The 17,881-nt window shown below is 47.0% G+C and overlaps 4 protein-coding genes across 4 annotated transcripts; 2 read left to right on the forward strand and 2 right to left on the reverse strand.

The window, feature by feature from the left end:
- Positions 1–716: 716 nt before the first annotated feature.
- On the reverse strand, positions 717–2,410 carry TSTA_031180 (MFS transporter, putative; the record flags this gene model as incomplete). The annotated part of the gene is made up of 2 exons (XM_002480245.1): positions 717–1,967; positions 2,165–2,410. 2 exons carry the CDS (start codon positions 2,408–2,410, stop codon positions 717–719), a joined length of 1,497 nt encoding a protein of 498 aa, XP_002480290.1.
- Positions 2,411–3,651: 1,241 nt separating this feature from the next.
- TSTA_031190 (RTA1 domain protein, putative) lies at positions 3,652–4,916 on the forward strand. The gene is made up of 2 exons (XM_002480246.1): positions 3,652–4,072; positions 4,124–4,916. The coding sequence occupies exons 1-2, from the start codon at positions 3,774–3,776 to the stop codon at positions 4,806–4,808; spliced, it is 984 nt and encodes a 327-aa protein (XP_002480291.1). The 5' UTR covers positions 3,652–3,773; the 3' UTR covers positions 4,809–4,916.
- Positions 4,917–7,465: 2,549 nt separating this feature from the next.
- Positions 7,466–9,462, forward strand: TSTA_031200 (aldehyde reductase (GliO), putative). Its single transcript, XM_002480247.1, has 2 exons — positions 7,466–7,867; positions 7,934–9,462. The coding sequence occupies exons 1-2, from the start codon at positions 7,475–7,477 to the stop codon at positions 8,615–8,617; spliced, it is 1,077 nt and encodes a 358-aa protein (XP_002480292.1). The 5' UTR covers positions 7,466–7,474; the 3' UTR covers positions 8,618–9,462.
- TSTA_031210 (sensor histidine kinase/response regulator, putative) lies at positions 7,934–14,994 on the reverse strand (the record flags this gene model as incomplete). The annotated part of the gene is made up of 3 exons (XM_002480248.1): positions 7,934–9,469; positions 9,519–9,632; positions 9,685–14,994. 3 exons carry the CDS (start codon positions 14,992–14,994, stop codon positions 9,191–9,193), a joined length of 5,703 nt encoding a protein of 1,900 aa, XP_002480293.1. The 3' UTR covers positions 7,934–9,190.
- Between the last annotated feature and the right edge of the window lie 2,887 nt (positions 14,995–17,881).

Below are 17,881 nucleotides of genomic sequence, written 5' to 3' on the forward strand. Positions count from 1 at the left end.
GTGAGCCCGACGGATTGGAAATGCATTGTATTCCGACTTTATTTGTGCCTCTTTATCCTGCCACAAAAACTATATAGGCATTGCATGAACCTTTTGGAACCATATTTTTTAATCTTGACCTCGAAAAGCAGAAAGAGAAGAAGAAACTTTCAAATCGATCGAGCATTCATGTGAGTTCAAAAGTTAAAATGAAGCCAATCAGGGTTAAGTTGAAGATCCCTTGCGGCAGGATGCCCAATCAGAATTAAAGGAGGCTGACAGCCCCATATCAATAGTGAAACTTAGTTTCCTATTGGCTACTATATAGTATTCTTAGAAATATGCTTGGCTTCAAGCCATATATATATCTTGGCAGGGAGTATAACATGACGGTAACGTTAACGGTCATTACATACGATAATCCGGATTACAAACGAGGCAGAGAGATCCGACGTTCGATCTTACAGGTCTAAAACGGCCCTTTAGGGCATATATCTGGGCACCTAGATTTCAGCTCAATGCTTACCCCTCATGATAGCTCACAAATCATCCCGCCAAAGATGTTTATGAAAACCCGAGCTTTGAAACTTGATGAACAGAGAGAGAAAGAGAACTGAATACATACAATCTTGCTAGTCACTTCTTTTCTTTTCATCCTAGTAGAACACTCTTCAGGATTGGCCTGGAATAAACCGACTAATCCGACAACTTTTAACTCCATCTCAAACTGGCAAGGGCTAAACTGAATGTTCACGCTTCTTGCGCAAATTTTCCCGCCAAACATATCCCATTTTATAAACCGCCCACATCAACGGACTGAACAATAGCCACAGGAATGCAATAAAACTAGCGGTCCAACCAATTCCAATTCGTTCAATTAGGGGACCTGCTGCTGCAACTGCGCCGGCAGCAGTCAGGCAACGCCAGAGATTGTTTGCAGCCACAGCTGTTGCTGGACTTCCAGGTTGCGTGTCAACGATCAATGTGTTCAGTGAACTAAAAGCTCCAGTGGTCAAATGGCCCATGAAGAACAGCATGACCATTGGTCCTGGGAGAGAGGTTTTGAATTGCATTACCCATCCGTAGGCAATCAAACACAGTGCGCCTCCGTACACAAACGGGATGGTGATTGCAAGTCGGGCCACCTCGATATTGAACTTTTCAATATTTTGTTGTCGGTTCTTGATTATTGGCATGCCCTGTCGTGCAGCTTCCCGTTTGAAATTCCAGTCAAGCAGGAACCCTACCGTCCATCGAGAAGTCAGGCTACCACAGCCTAGTGGAAGATAGCACAGCCCGATTTGGATTGAATTAAAGCCGTACTGGGTCTTTAGTTGAGATGTCAGTGTGCTCAAAACAGACATATAACCGCAATAAATCAAAGATCCATAAGCCAGGATGATGGCAGGTTCCTTCTCAGTGGCAATCAATGCAGAAGCAAAGACGTTGGGTCGGCGCTTGCGTTTTTGCACGGAATCATAGTTTGGTTCCTTGATCTTCGAGGGTTGGAGCTTGCTACTCACAATCTGCCACACAGATCGATTCCACTTGGCGGTCGGTACAGATCCGTCACCCACAACTGCACGGCATGTCTCTGGAAGGAAAACGACGAGAAAAGTCGCATACACTCCGGCGAGGATAATCAAAAACCGAAAAATCCACCGCCAACCCAAGTAATGATCTATCAATCCTCCGATAATAGGACCCAAAGCTGGTCCAAGCGTGACTCCCATGGTCGCGTATCCAATATATTTCCCTCTTTCAGCGCGGGTCGATATGTCAGCAACTGTTGCACTACCCAGTGCAATGGTACCGCTACTTCCGGAGCTCTGAAGACATCGAAGGACCATGAGGGCTGCATAGTCGTTTTGAATTTCCAATCCGATATTAGCTGCCAGGTATATTGTAAAGCAGATCAGGTATGCTGGCCGTCGGCCATGGATATCTGAGAAGTTTCCGATGAAGGATGGAGCTATCCCTTGGAAAATCTGCGCACACTTTTAGCCAAATACTTCACACCGATGAACGAGATGTCTTTTGCTCTACCAACCAGATACATCGTGATAGTGAGATTCATCGTATTAATTGACACCCCAAGATCATTTCCAATACTGTTCATAGCAGGGAAGTATATGCTGCTCGATATGGGTGAAATCATCGCAGAAAAGGAGCAAAGAAGTATCACAAAGACCTTTTGCCGTTCCGCCAGTATGCAATATGGACCATCGGCAGCTCTTGATGGTCTTCTCCCTTGTTCAGAGTCTCCTGACTGGTTACCAGTATTGCCCTCTAGATTAGGGATTGCACTTGACTTCTTCTCCTGCTCTGCTTGGTTTGATGTGTGCGGAACGGGTGCAGTTTCAGTCGGAGCAATCGCATCCCCATCAACGGGAGCGCTCTTCTCCTCATCCCCGGCAATTAGATTACTCATTTTGAAGTCAACAAAGTCGGGTATATAGTTTCATGGTAAGGGCGCTGTATTCTCTCCTGCAATGCTGTATTGAAGTTATACTTCTCGAGTCCCGGTTCCGGCCAAAACCAGCCGATTCCGCTATAAAAACTAATAGCGCAGGAAGTCGATTAGGGCTAATCTAGTACTTCACAACAGTCAGTTATTATCACAGTTGATAGTTGTGTAAAGGAGCTTAGATGGCATACCAATACATCCAACATTGTCCTTTGAATCATACATCTATTCTCAGAATCGACGCCTATGTCCACCACGACTCTATCCATAACCTCGATCTAATAATAGCCTCTTTATAATCCCCTGGGTACCCTACGCTTCATCAAAGCGAATTCGCTCAATAATCCGCTGTCGGTTTACCCATCGATAGGTGCACAGTTACTAAGACATCCAAGTCATTAGTTAACTAGTCCATCAATATTGGTAACATAGCAGCCTAAACGCTAAGGTCCCAAAGGACCAAAAGACTCCTTGGCGAAGCAAGTCAATCTATATGTTTTCGCATTACCCTTTAGTATGAAAGAGTGGTTAACGCCTACGCAACTTACCTAACTGTACACGTCAAAAACGGACCCCAATTGCAAGTTGGTCTGTGAATGCCCTAGTTGAAACCACGACTCAGCTGGTCCATCAATTGTCCGCGAGTCATGACAGTTTCCCCCAAATTTGTAAGCGCGGACTTTCGTTTAAACAACTATGTACACTATTAATAATTTGACAGCAGACAATGCTAAGCAGTGCTTCGTATGTACATAGTGCTAAAAACTAGCACAATAGTTTAAATCTGGGCAGGACCCATTTAGGCCAAGCTTTTTCAGGCATCCCAATTAAAGTGGATAAAAATAGGTCCTGAATACGAACCCTTAAATGAATTATATGCTACCGCATCTGATCTGGCTAATCACGGTCGATTTAACAGACAGTAACTGGGCATTGATACCAGATCCGATATGATCTTGTACCCCGATTTGCGGTGGTTAGCGTTCTCCCGAGGGAGGCTTAGATTTCGGGCCTATTCAGACTGCTGTTTAGTGTGTCAGACACTGCTCAGCTAGTATCACTAATGGAGGCTTTAGACCCCATATCAAGAAAGCAAAAAAAAGAAGATGCCTAGTTTGTATCTTTGGTACATTTTGAAAAAAAAAGATGAAGCCCGAGATACGTAGGTATAAAGAGACCTGTGAATACCCGGAGGTACAAAGAAAGAACATCAACAATATCAAGAATTTCTTTGATCTTCAATTTTGGACCTCAATTGCAATAACTACAGTATTGACCAATTGATCCTTCTCTCCTACACTTTCGGCAACCTCGAACCCTAAATAAGATGTTCAACGCGTCGACAGGCACCTTCAATGAGACCCTCTACAATAATACCAACCTATGCACACTCGATACTTGCCCATTAAACTGGGCTCATGTTGACTACATCCCTTCACTCGGCGGCAACGTCTTATACATCGCCATCTTCGCCCTTGCATTATTGCTGCAAATAGGATTCGGCATCTACTACAAAACATGGACTTATCTGGTCGCCATGATTGGCGGCTTAGTTGGTGAGATCATTGGATATATTGGACGAGTGCAAATGCATTTTAATCCGTTTCCCATGGATCCATTTCTTGAGTAAGTTCCGAACTTTGGCTTTTCGGTTTACGGCCTCTTCTGACAGGACAGGTATCTGGTCTGCCTGACAATTGCTCCCGCCTTCCTTTCGGCCGCTATCTACCTCTGCTTCTCTCGAATTGTCATCGTCTACGGTGCTAGAATATCTTATTTCCGTCCCAAAGTGTACACCTACCTCTTCATTGCAGGCGACTTCATCGCTCTTCTGCTTCAAGCAGCCGGAGGTGGTATCGCAGCAAGCGCCACCGGCTCTACACAACAAACCGGTATCAACATCATGATAGCCGGTGTCTCATGGCAAGTATTCAGTCTCGCCATTTTTGCAGTCCTCTGTACCGACTTTGCGCTTCGCGTCCGCCGTGCGCGAGCCGCGGATTTTAATCCACAATATGAGTCCCTACGTGCCTCGCGCTCGTTCAAGTTGTTCCTGTGGTCTCTCGGAATTGCCACATTGACAATCTTTATTCGTTCCGTGTTCCGTTGCGCAGAACTTTCTGACGGATTCAATGGGTCTCTGGCTAATGATGAGGTTACATTCATGATCCTTGAGGGTGCGATGATCTCTATTGCAGTGATTGCTTTGACGGTGTTTCATCCGGGATTGATTTGGAGGAGTGAATGGCGTGAGTTGGCAAAAGCGATGAAGGGTCGCAAGGATGGGAAGTACTATCAGTCTAATGGTTTGATGTCGATATCGGATGTTGATCGGGAGAGTAACTATCATGAGATGAGGTAGATATCTCCCTAGGTGCTTGTGGATGTGTAAGGGATGGTGTCGTTTGTGATTACACCATGCTTTGTATTATTTCCTTTGTGATTGTTTAGTCATAGCGATCTTTTATAGAAAAGTTATTCTCCTCCTATATCAGCAAATTCAAAGAGAGAACTTGCACAAAACTCGGCATGAGGTCGAGATGCAAACTTCCTAAATAAGTAATAGGCCAAACAGAGTGCACCTTCCATACTTTTCTCGCATGGAATCCCTCGTGCACTCAGTGAGTCTCTTCTGTTTGTGTGGTGAATAATAACAAGTCTTCCTCAGATGCTCTCAAAAAGGCAGTGCAGATCGAGTATGGCCCGCTTAGGGTTTCCTCCCAAACCGGGTACGTTTGAGATGAACATAGATGCTGGAGCAGGCGACACTGCTGCTAGGCTACACAATTACACTGGCCCAAGATATTCGTATTCATAGTTGACAGTATCCACTGTCTCCATTGCCGAACGAAGTAGCTATTGCCGATGAACTGTGCAACGGTTATCTTGGTTTTAGGGTTAATTGGTAACTACCTACCTAGTTCTCCTGTGCGTCTGTGGATACAGGACTTGCTAACCCCTGTTTCAACTGATAAAAACCTCACAATATACACGCAGTATGACACGGTGGTGGATATTGAATTATTAATTCTCGATATCTTTGATCGCATATCCAGATACCCCTTCGTCGAGTTCTGGATATGCCTTAGGTAGCGCTCTCCAGATGTCTTCTTTTCCTTTCGAGGCTCTTTCTCTCCTCCACTTTGCAGGAAGATTTATGTACCTAGGTATTTAGGTCACTGGAAGGTAGTGGAAGACAGATATATACTTGATGTAGTCACGTCTGTCGTAGAAGCTCCGCGTAATGAGAGCGCAAGGGGGAGAGAACCTGGCAGCCTTCATAAAAGGTCAGAAGAATGGCCCATTGAGCTGGTCCTCCTTTGTACGGATAATTTTAATCTAGTTCCATTAACCCGCGATAGTCTAAGCGTCTTCATACGTATGTGCATTCTTCCATTTGCTGGATCTGTCGATAAAATGGACTGGGCGATCAAAAATTTCCACCTAGAACAACTTAGTGATCTTGAATGATACCATGAGGGAAAAGATACAAACATAATCTAAGTCACGATTGGTAAATATTCCAATCTGTCTGAGATCTCTGAAACGCCACTGAAAGAATTTTGTGCCTTTATCTAACGACATAATTTTGATCAGGTGTTTCCGTACTCTCCTGGATAAATTGTTCGCTTCCAACTTCTATCGGCGTAGGAAGGATTGAGCAAGCATCTTGACCTGATGCTTCTTGGGTATCACGTTGGTCTTGAAGCTGCTGTCTTTCGTGCAGGCGACTCGGCTAATGGGTAATGTAGAGATCAATTCACTGTCTATCCATCGACTTAAAGCGCCTTCTTTGATGCAAAACTCTCGAGCAACGTGACCTGTCTCAATGGAGGGGACCTTGTCTCTTTTATTTCGTGGTTGTAATAATATGACTTCCTATTTCCATCATTTTCAACTTTCCTTCCCACGAATATGACTGTTTGCCAGATAATTTCAAACGTCTGGCCATTTTCTCGTGCTCCAATTCAGGTTGCTGGGAAGAAATTCTCTTGGCTGATTCTCTGCAAATGTAAGATTGACATCCAGAAAAAATATCGGGGCTTAATCTTACACTTGATATATCTAGAGATTCTTCAAGCCAAGCTGGGTGAGTTTTCCTTTGCTCGCTCCAATTGGCTATAACGAAAGGAAGGCTGCGTCATATCTTCACTGATCTGAGCTTGGATTACTTTAATATGGGACTGAAGAGTATCCTATCTACAAACATTAGAATAGATGTATACTGAAGGTGCCCTATATCCCTAAACCGAACTTACTTCTAGGTAGATTGACTTGGGACCCGAGAGGTCTTCTGTTCGTTATAGTCAGGTTCTACTGTAGTAAATCCGAGATCCTTTGTTGATAAGCACGCGGTATCCCGATGTTGATACCGAACGGTGATCCCCGCCACTGAGCCCTAAGCTGTTTATGGTGTATCCCCTCGTCGTCACACTCCCAATGTTCATGAACGTCAGGAAATAGACGGTCTTTGACAGGGCGTAGTAAGAAGCGGCTTGATAATCATCAACTTAGCAAACACTGGCAATGGCCGTTTTCAACATACTAGTACCTTATAGTACCGGAAATAGGTCTCAAGAATAATCAAGAAATGGTATCAATTGATGTTGAGATACATGTAGATTGCCAACATATCAAGCAGACAATATAGCACCAATAACTGTCCATGACATAAGTATTTATAGTTGGCTATCTACTGTCTTGATTCCGAGCCAAGTAGTTACTCCCGAGCGCCGGCTTCTAGATAGCTTTTTAGGGCGAACTGGTAGTTCTGTATGGATACAAACTCACCAACCCCTATTTCTACTCATTGAAACCCTCACAATACACGCAGTGAGGATACTGAATTATTAGAATTATTAATCTTCATTATCTTCGAATCTTATATCCGGATACCCTGCGCTTGAATTCTATGATGATACGGAGTTAGTCCGGTGATTTCCCATTTTCCCGACGTCAACACTGATTCTGATAAACCGTGAGATTATTAATGGCACCAATGGTATCATCTAGAAACCTAACGAAACAATGTATATAAACTCTAGGAGTAGACGACCAGAATCTATCTCTACCCCAAGACAAAAAGGGTACACACTTAGTCCGCTGTCTACCGAAAGAAAAATCAAAATGACAAGAAACGTCAAAATCATCTACGGTGGCGCCTCATTCAACACCCAATACGGCTCTACCGCAACTAATGTCAGCGAAGTTCTCGACTACCTTGAAAAGGAAGGTATCACAACCATCGACAGTTCCGAGGTCTACGGGGATAGTGAAGAATTACTCGGTGCAGCCAAAGCGGCCTCTCGTGGGTTCGTGATTGACACGAAAGTTGGAGGTGGATTGTCGCGTGTGGAAGCCAGTGGAGAGAATGTTGTTAAGGCTGTGGAGGAGAGTTTGAGGAAACTCGATACTGATTCTGTTCGTATCCCCCTTCTCATCCCGGGTTGCTAGGGTTAGCATAAAAGGAATACTGATGGATAACAGGTAGATGTATACTACATCCACGCCCCCGACAAACGCATCCCCCTTAAAGACACCCTCTCCGGCATCAACGCAGCCCACAAATCCGGCAAATTCAAACGCTTCGGCCTGTCAAACTTCTCTCCCGCCCAAGTAAAGGAAGTCTACCGCACCGCTCTAGAGAACAACTTCGTCCTCCCTTCCGTATACCAAGGAAACTACAACGCCGTGGGCCGACGAATAGAAACCGAATTATTCCCCATCCTACGCAAATACGGCATCGCGTTTTACGCGTATTCGCCTATTGCAGGTGGATTTCTGACCAAGACACCCGGAGACATTGCGAATGCTAAAGGGAGGTTTGATACGAGTCAGATATTTGGCAAGATGATGCATGCGCTATACAATAAACCATCCATGTTGGAATTTCTCGCTGAATTCGGAAAATTGGCCCGCGACGAAGGTATCTCGCAGGCTGAGTTGGCGTACAGGTGGATTGTGTATCATTCGTATCTCGATGGGGAGAATGGGGATGGTATTATCGTTGGCTCGAGGTCTGGTGATCAGTTGACTGCTACATTGGAAGGGTTGAGAAGAGGACCGCTTACGACGAGAGTTGCTGAACGGGTTGATGAGTTGTGGAAGGGGGTTGAGAAGGATGCTATTTTGGATAATTGGAATGATTTCATCTCCGAGAATGGTCTTTAACCTTGGAAGAGCAGTCTATAGGGAGAGGTTAGCCTGGTCGACAAACCTAGGTATCTCCGCTAAACAGCGAGTATATTCTTTGATAAACTCCAATTATATGCATGTAAAGTCCCACGAGACAATAGAACAAAGCAAATTCTGTTCCCAACAAAAGCATCCCATGCAGCGTGTTTAAAAATGCTTTCTCCGCTTATAGTAAACCCCCAAAACAATAACAAAGACAAAAATCCCACGCATTTCGAGTTTCATATACATGATATTACCCAAGAATTAGAGGGGAGAGAAAATTGAAGTCGAAGACGCATAGATGCCATGCCAGGAACAGAAAGGCAAAAGTAAAGGTAAGACAAAACGCATGGGTATGTGAAAGGGTAATACAAGAAGCGAAGTCATGTAACAGTAACGGCATTATAATCCAGTCCCAGACACCATCCGCTCGTGCAAACGCCTTATGTATGTATATATAATGTAACAGATGGCCGACATCGTAATGAAGGTCTTCTTCAAGTTGAAATCATCGATCTCAGAAGGACGCAAAGGACGAGAGCGTAAACAGTGTAAGCTATTATTATACTAAGCTTTTTGTTGCCGCCAATCTTTGCGATCTCGTAGTAGAGTTCCAGGCGTATTAGGATCAAGGAGATTCATCATCATCTTGCCAAGCTCATTGTGTTTAATTGGCTTGGTCACGTAATCGTTAAATCCGGCCCGAGCAGCATCGTCGATTTGATCGGTCATCGCGTTGGCAGACAGCGCCATAATAGGGATTTGATGGAAGTGATTTTTGGCTTCCCACTCTCTGATCTCCCGACAAGTTTCATATCCATTCTTGATAGGCATTTGAATATCACACTATCTCAGTTAGCTCGATCCAGACCATTAAACGACACATTCAACTTACAATAATCAAGGAATAGTAGCCTGGCTCGTGAGAAAGAACCATGTCCAAGCATTCTTGTCCATTGCTCGCCGTTTCTGAAACCACTTTGACCTTATCCAGGTATTTCAACATGACCTAATCGAAGTTTAGCCGATGGGAGAGAAATTGAGGACAGGCAAATACTTACCATACGATTAGTCTCGTCATCTTCAACCAGTAGAATCCGGTATCCCTTGTTTCCAATGACCTCTTTGACCATTTTGGACATTGTCTTGAAGTTGTTATTAACCTCTCGTGCCATATCCTGATTACGGTCCTTGCTCAAATCACGTCTGTTGTCGGGATCGAAAATCCGGGAAAACGCTGAAGGTTTGACGGGTTTTGGTACAGTATCAACCCTGAATTCGGCTGATATCAATTCTTCAATCTTGCCGCTGATCTGTCGCTTCTGGTACAAATCGCATATAATGACAATCGACGGTTTCGTTTTCATATCAGAGGTTAGCACATACTGCAACGCCTCCATGATTTCGTCTCCGCCAGGGAAATCCAAGACAACGTGCGAAAACGTAACCGAGCTACTAGTCTCTCTCAAATCTTTCCAGTCATCTAGATCGGCGAGCGCTGTTGATGTTGCAGGGACTTCAAGAGGTATGACCTGCTCAATATGCTGCTTCACAGCATCTCGAGCATGATCAAGAGGACAAATGATAAGAACAGAGTAGATAACTGGTCGAAGATAACTAGGTCCCAAGGCCTTCTCAATGGTAGGCGTAGACTGTACCAATGTCTCGTTGCTCTCATTGGTGTCCGCAGACGAGAAGTCCTGGGCTAGTGGAGATGGTCTGATCTTTGGTCCCAACTCGGACGGAGCCAGAGAGTCCGGAGTCGCTACTGCTGAAGAGACTGATGAGCCGGTTCGGTAATGGAACCCGGAACGTATAGAAGGATCAGGGCTGCCAGACAGTTCAGTCAAGGGAGACATATCAAGAGCAGGAGATAAATCCTGGAGACTGAATATTTTGGAATCGGTGGAATTGGTTGAATGCAAAGGAATGCGAAGCTGGGAGCTTCCCTGAGATGCAGCCGTTGCAGCCTCGGACATATCGGATGACCGTCGTGTCAACGGGGGCTCTGGTACTTGCGGAGGTGCATCGACTTTGATGTAGAAGGAAAACTTGGCGCCTTGTCCCTCTCTACTGCTAGGGGTTAGTTTACCACCGTGCATCTCGACCAACTGCTTTGACAAGAAAAGTCCAAGTCCGCTGCCAGCATTTTGCTGAGATCCATTTCCGCCAAGCTGACTGAACCGTTGCATCAATCTCTGAGCATCCGTGTTACTGAAACCTTTTCCTGTATCGACAACCTCGAAATTGAGCAATAACTCGGTATCTCTGAGTGGAACTCCGGGTTCACGGTAAACAGAGCATCGAGTATAGATTTCTCCATGTGGAGTAAATTTGACTGCATTACCCATGAGGTTGATGAGTACTTGTCGTATACGGAATCTATCCCCAATAACCATGTCAGGGACATCGGTATCCATGAGATAGTTGATTTCGAGACCCTTGTCAATGGCTCTGGGCGCAACGGTATCAATGACATCTTCGAGAACAGAGCGAAGGTGAAACCAGGATTTGACCATATTCATTTTCCCAGCTTCAACTCGCGAGACATCCAAAATATTGTCAACCAATTCGCGAAGATTGGTTGAGCTGTTCTGAATGGTATCCAACATGCGACGCTGTTCATGGTCTAGCGTTGTGTCGAGAATGAACGGGATTGTTCCAAGTATACCGTTCAATGGTGTCCTGATTTCATGAGACATATTGCTGAAGAACTTTGTCTTGGACTCCATCTCTCGGTTCAACTTTTGCATCGCTTTGTTCAATTCGCGTTCCAAAAGCTTCCGATCATTGATATCAGTACAAGTGCCATACCACGATGCCTCGTCATCTCCAAAGTTGCTAGTTTCCACCTTGACTAGTCGCACGAGATGCCAGCGATAACCACCGCCTTTAGACCGTATTCGGAGCTCAGTAGTGTAGAAGATACGCCCATTTTCATCTTGCTGAGAATTGACTATACCTTGGTTGACGAGCTCAATTAAGCCGGGAGTCACCCCATTAGCGAATAATTTGAGAGGGCCAACATCGGGATGTTTCGAAGCCACGTCACTTGAAGTTCTCCCTCTAAAGATCTCTGATGACAATATACCGCATTTTTCCAAATCGTCGGGATGGATATACGCTGTGAAACCGTAATTCATTGCCTCTTCGATGGATTGACCAGTGTACAGATGCCACTGTTCGTTCGCTGAGATCAATCCTCTAAGCTCGGTCGCTTCGAAGACGATCTGAGGGATCGAGTTGGCGAGGGCACGGTACTTCGCATTAGTTGCAAAAGTCTCGCGTTCCTGTGCGGCGCGCAACTCGGACACGTGCTGCTCATGTATGTCCAGAAACGATCCAATCCATGAAACAACTTGCCCTGTTTGAGATAGCAACGGATTTGCGCGGAAGATGAACCACCTATAGGCATTATCATCGTTGAATCGCTTTACCCGTACTCTTTCAGTAAACTGAGATCCTGTCTGGAGAGCCTTGTGCCACTGCTTCGATAGAGATTCCACCTCCTCGGGATGTACGTTTTGCCAAGGGTCTCTAATTGACTGCTCTTGCGGGTGACTTCGACGGTAAGCGTCGAACTTGGAATTGGTCCATAACACCTCACCAGATGACGCTTTGGCTAAGAAAAGGTGTAATGGTACTGAATTAAGCATCAGCTGGAATATATGTTCAGAAATAGAGACACCTTCTCGCTGTAACTGCGCAATCACTGATGTAGTCGAGGCGTTTCGAGACGAACTGCGAGTGGGAGCAGAGGCTGGTGTTGGCCGTCCGCTATCATGAGATTGATCAGTGGTTCTTGAGTCCCGGCCCAGCCAATCTTCTTCACGAACCGACTTCGATCGAGCGATGCTCGGTGAAACGGGGATTGACGGATAGAGATTCTGTCTGGATCTTGATCCCCGACTACGAGCGGTAAGAGGAGCAGCGGAGTTTCGCACTTGGTGAAGGTTGAAGTATCCATCGCTCTGATCGACATTCTGTCCTATCGCCGGTGTTGTGCCTGGCTCACTGGCAGGACCTGTACTCACATTGTCGATAGCAGGTGTGCCCACGATTGACAGAGAGGGGCTGAATTTTGAAGCATTGGAAACTTCATCAGGACTAGATACGCTAGCTCGCGCTGACATGGAACCACCATCCGTCATTGCTTGGCCGCTAAGGCCAGCTACCAGCTCAAGCTCGCTGCTCGCGTCCGAGAATGTGCCACCAAGACCGAGAAGATGTCCAAAGCGGGGTTTGTAGACTCCAGGGACCAGTTGTCTTTCGAGCTGACTGTACTGGTGGGCCAGCGAATAGGATGAAGTAAGATGGGGCATCAGGTACAACAGCGAGGACCTCAAATTTGCCGGATACGGGACAACTGGTGATAGAAAAGAGAGAACAGCCACAGGAAACCTAACCGTCTCCGACGTGAGCTCCTGTGTATTACCTGCGTATATTAAAGGGACATGAACGACACTCTTTGACCTGTCCACGCCAATTGCAGCAACTGGTTGCGCCTGAGCATAGTCGTGGGGTGGAGGATCCTGCGCGAAAGCTGTTTCATCTACAGCATGGTTCATGAAAAATGGATTTTGCTCTGGATTTACCCGCGGGGCCGGTGATGGCGCTGGAGATTGAGACCATGGTGAGCTTGGAACCTGTTCATACTCTTCGTAAAGTGGAAATGCATGTTGACCGGGAGAATCTTTCTTGTGCGACAAAACATGTGGATTGAGCGCTGATGATTTCACCCTGCTGCCTTGAGTCTGTGGTGGTGGTATAACGTTATGGTCTTTATCGACCTTGATCGGCTCTGGACGAATGGAAGGTGACGGTTCACTAGCTGGGGTCGCTTGTAGTACGTCACTCGGACTCTGTACCGCGGCGGTCACATCAGCTTCGAACGACGAAGGCGCTGCCGGGTCATACGCATATTCTCGAGTCAACACTGCGGGTTTGTTTCGGCCGAAGAGTTTCACGATGCCCGTTGATTTCACTAAAGGTTGGTTTTCTGCTTCTAGGTCCCGGGGGATAGTAAAAACGGCCATTGAAGATGAGGCTCTAGGGGCAGGAGGTTCCCCAGGGCCTAGGCCCAATTTCATATCATTGTCCTGGGATACAAAAGTCGATGAAGGCGGGGACTCGGCACCGCTACTCGTCGGGTACCCTATTGATGAGACTGTAGGTGAAACTTCATAGGTAGATTTAGCAGGAGTACCGCTGATGGAAGGGGTGCCAACGCTCTTCCGGTCTCGGGTAAACCCAGCAAAAGAATGCCGCGCTAGTAACGATGGCCTCTTAGAAGACGAGTGTTTCTTTTGAGTCGGTGTGTTTCCGAGATCCTCTCTTTTCGACGAGGCGTCGTCCTTTTCCTCCTCCTCCTGCACGGCACCTTCATTGAAGGCAGTCAGCGCGTCTGACGATGATGCTGTAGGATCGGCCACATCGAAAAGTTCGTTAGGATTGAAGCTGGCTTTCTGGCCCCATGGGACATTCTCCAGATCAGTAGGATCGCCAGGAACGGCAAGAGATGCTCTCTCCATTCCGTAATGAGTCTGAAGAATATCAATGACGTTTTTCCACCATGCTTCCAGTCCCGGCTCGGAGTTGAGTTTCAATATCACGTTGTAGAGATTGGGGCTTGGGTACATAGGATCTTCGGATATATTAGCACTTTCTGGCAGGTAGAAGCTCATGTGAGAGCCAGATTTGATCTTCGGAGGAGAGCTCATATCAATGGTGCCGGGAGCTTTGGACGCGGTTCGTTTAGACTTAGACTTTTCTTTCATTCGACTGCTGGCATTCTGCGCGGCGGCATCCGATTGTAGTTGACCATTTGTTGTTGCATGCTGATTTCGTAAAGCTGGCATTAATGGGAACGGATAAGACGGGGTTTTGGGAACATGAATATCCGGCGTCCTGCCGGGCAAACCCTTGACAGTGGTAGCTGATCCGTTGGATCCTGTATGAGGAGGAGCATCGAATGGCGACTGAGGCTTCGAGCTGATTGCCGTACGGGGGCCGCTACCCGGAGAAGGGATCTGCATGCGCGTGGGACTCCGGCTTCTTTCGGTTCCTGTTCCTGCCTTGGGCGACTTGTGGTGGTGGTGGTGGTGTTGCGCTTGCTGATTCATCAGAGTCTGCTCCATTTGTCTCTTCAACTCCTCCAGTCTTCGAGCATTACTCTGTGCGGTGTAGGACGCATCTGCGGCAGCATCGGATAGAGGATCGAAAGTTCCATCCTGTGTTGGCGAAGTCTCAGAAATCGTCGCAGTGATATGTAGCAAAGACTCTGTGCGCGATGAGTTGCGACTATGCGATGGAGGGCCGGCAGACGGGGAAGGAGCCTTGGTAGGCGTTAGGCGGGCTGGATTCCGCCGCATGGTGTCCGCGAGTTGAGTCTCCTCCTCCACTCCTCCTTTGTTCTATCATGCGTGAGTTACTGGATATTTCGAAGTGCTTGATATGAACGACACAGTATAACAGGCATCGCTTGGGTTTCCGACTGCGATTGCTGGTGTTACTTGTGCTGGGAGAGTACCCAGGGTGCTCAGGACACAGATGGGTCGCTGGCAGAATCCATGAATCGGCGGACGGAGGCGAAGAGTAATTAAGAACGACGCAGGCGAGGTGTAGGAAACACGCTAGGATGAGACTGAGCACAGCGTGTATAGTAGTAGTGTGTAGTGTGTAGTGTGTAGTGTGTAGACAAGTGAATATTCTGCCTCAAACGGGGGAGTGTCAGTAGAACGGAATGGCAAGATCTGCACACGGCCACAAGTTAGCCAACGGGGACGGGGAGAGGGGACGAGATCGTACCGGGTTGGATGAGTGTGTGCAGGGCAAAGGAGCGAGATCAATATTAGCTAGCTAGTAAGTTGGGATAGGTTCAAGATGGGGATTAAGTGGCGGCAGATCGTGGTGTTGTTCCTAGTGCTACTCTGGTCTACGGATACTTGGTTCTGCATTTTTTCTGGAAAGTGGACGGTGCAAAGGGAAGGCGCCTGTCTGTCTGGCCTGGCCTGGGCTATGACGTAACTGGGCTGGAGGTGCTAGGCCCGTTATGGGCTAGCGCGTCAGGTGCGAGAGAAAAGGGAAAGGAAAGCAACGAAGGTCCCTTCCCATTGGCGGCGGCTTCCCCAGAGAGGCGGCCAATCGACGATGCGTCTATCCACAGATCATGTGCTCTTCGCTCGCCTCTATGAGGTAGGAGGAATCAATACTTCTCCATAATAATAGTGGCTTTTTTTGTTTATTTTAAATTCCTGAGCTGCGCCAGCAGCGAGGCTGTCGGGTTTACCGTCAGACTTCAGTGCTAAGCTCTTTCAAGGCTGCGAGGCTTGAAGGCTTTAATTGCCAGCCAATCAAGAGCGACGTTATGACTAGGTCCCCCCCCACACTGCCCCGACCACCGCACACTCACAGCCAGACGGGCGCCGCATTATTAATATCTCTTCCCATCCAAGATAGCTACTTGGTTGTCTTCTTTGATCTTAAAACAAACCATGTTTGTCTCGGTGAGCTGAGCAATATGTATTGTGTGTTTGGCATAGCATTGACCGAAGTCTGCCGAGAAAAGAGTGTAACCTGCACGGCACGAGTTTCGTCATCCATCCGACCCGAATGTATACCCACCCACCTGAGTTGGGTTAGACTATGTAGGTGGTGTATGTAACTGAAACCTATCCACACCGCCAGCAAGAATCCAATCGTATATATCGTGAAGGATATCGCTGCCATTTCCCTTATTCTCCTTCTTTCCAAGTCCACGCATACCTGGCCTGAGCTTGAGGTTGGTGTCCTTGATATCAGATTTAGTAGCACCCACTGTCTCCAAACCGCAGCAATGGCATCGATGCTTCATGTCCTGATAACTCTGCTCCTGGACGAGAATCTCAGATTGTACCGGGACAAGCATCTTATCGATCCTCCCCACCAGTAACCAGCATGGAAACAAGGAGGGCAATTTGATCTGTGTCACGTTTTCGGCCAGAGGGGATCTCCTGAGAATCCGATCCACGAGTTCGATGCCAAACAAGGAGGTTGTGCTTGGCGCTCCCGAGTAGTTACATAGTACACAATGGATGTTGTACGGACATTGGCATTGGCCAATCAGATCCAGAGTGTCAGTGTCGCGCATGTTCACAGAGAAGCTCATCTCTATCCCCAGCCACGCGAAGAAGGCGCGGTCACGAAGAACTGCTGTAGCACTAATATTTGAGTTCTTGGCTGGTCAAGATGAAGAGCCTTCGATCTTTGTTTCTGTGAGAGCCTTTCAAAGCAATGCTCCGTATATTGAAGCCATCTTGAGACCGATTACCAGAACCATCATAAATCCAACTATCTGGCCAATCATGATCCATGGGAGATCCATTTCCACAGGCCGGACGGGGATGAACACATTGGGGCAACAACGGCATTTAAAAACGGGGCAAGAATAACTGTCTCATGCCAGGAACTACGAACTACAAGTGACGTCGTCACTACGGAATCCCGCGGGCCGTCGGCAGAGTACTATGTAAACAAAGCGAGCATAGTGTAAGTTAGTGCCTTGATGCCTTATATAGTAGCCGTATGTACTGGGTTTCAGTGGCCTTGAATGAATGCCTTTTTATGACCAGACTTCCCAGCTGCAGATGATGTCAGCTCACGATCAAAATGGGAAGGCCCAAAGAAGGATCGCCAGAGTCTAGAAGGTCGACCCAACCGACGTCATAAACCATGTTCCTGTTTTGCAGACGAAAAGAAGGCAATCGACACTCCTTAAGTCGGTCTCTTTCGCAAGGCATGATGATGCTGAGGTGGAAGTCGACTTCCGTGAGGGCAGATCGAGGTATGTAGTCGCTACGTATATATTGTCTTCCGCGCACCGCGCACCGCGTGCCTAGTAGTCTAGGAGCTACGGAGTAGGTAATGTATAGTTATCAACTGATTCGACGGTAGAGCATATTCGTGATCCCCGGAATTCTTAGAGAGTACCACTTCACTAACCGCCATCACAGGTCTTGGCATCGACAGTGAAGAGCCTCAGGCATTTAGTATTCAAGTCAGGTGACTCCGGCCTTGGTGATCGCATCGGCGCTTTGACGCATGCGCTACTCGACGCTAAGTGTGGGTTGGCCAATGGTACAGGTGCACCACCTTACCGTTCCCGTCAGTCCACCTTCACTAATCAGTAGTCAGCAGTTCCCTCTTCACAAAACATTCGTCTGGTGTACGTACAACAAATCGTCGCGGCTGTCGTTCTATCCTCTTTTTCTGTTGACAGCT

This window comes from Talaromyces stipitatus, genomic scaffold (genome assembly GCF_000003125.1).
Source record: "Talaromyces stipitatus ATCC 10500 scf_1105507295541 genomic scaffold, whole genome shotgun sequence".
Classification (NCBI taxonomy): domain Eukaryota; kingdom Fungi; phylum Ascomycota; class Eurotiomycetes; order Eurotiales; family Trichocomaceae; genus Talaromyces; species Talaromyces stipitatus.

Coding starts and splice junctions, on each gene's coding strand:
- TSTA_031190 (XM_002480246.1), top strand. CDS start 3,774: ATGTTCAACGCGTCGACAGGCACCTTCAATGAGACCCTCTACAATAAT. Junction 4,073..4,123: donor CCCATGGATCCATTTCTTGA/GTAAGTTCCGAA, acceptor CTGACAGGACAG/GTATCTGGTCTGCCTGACAA.
- TSTA_031200 (XM_002480247.1), top strand. CDS start 7,475: ATGTATATAAACTCTAGGAGTAGACGACCAGAATCTATCTCTACCCCA. Junction 7,868..7,933: donor GGAAACTCGATACTGATTCT/GTTCGTATCCCC, acceptor GATGGATAACAG/GTAGATGTATACTACATCCA.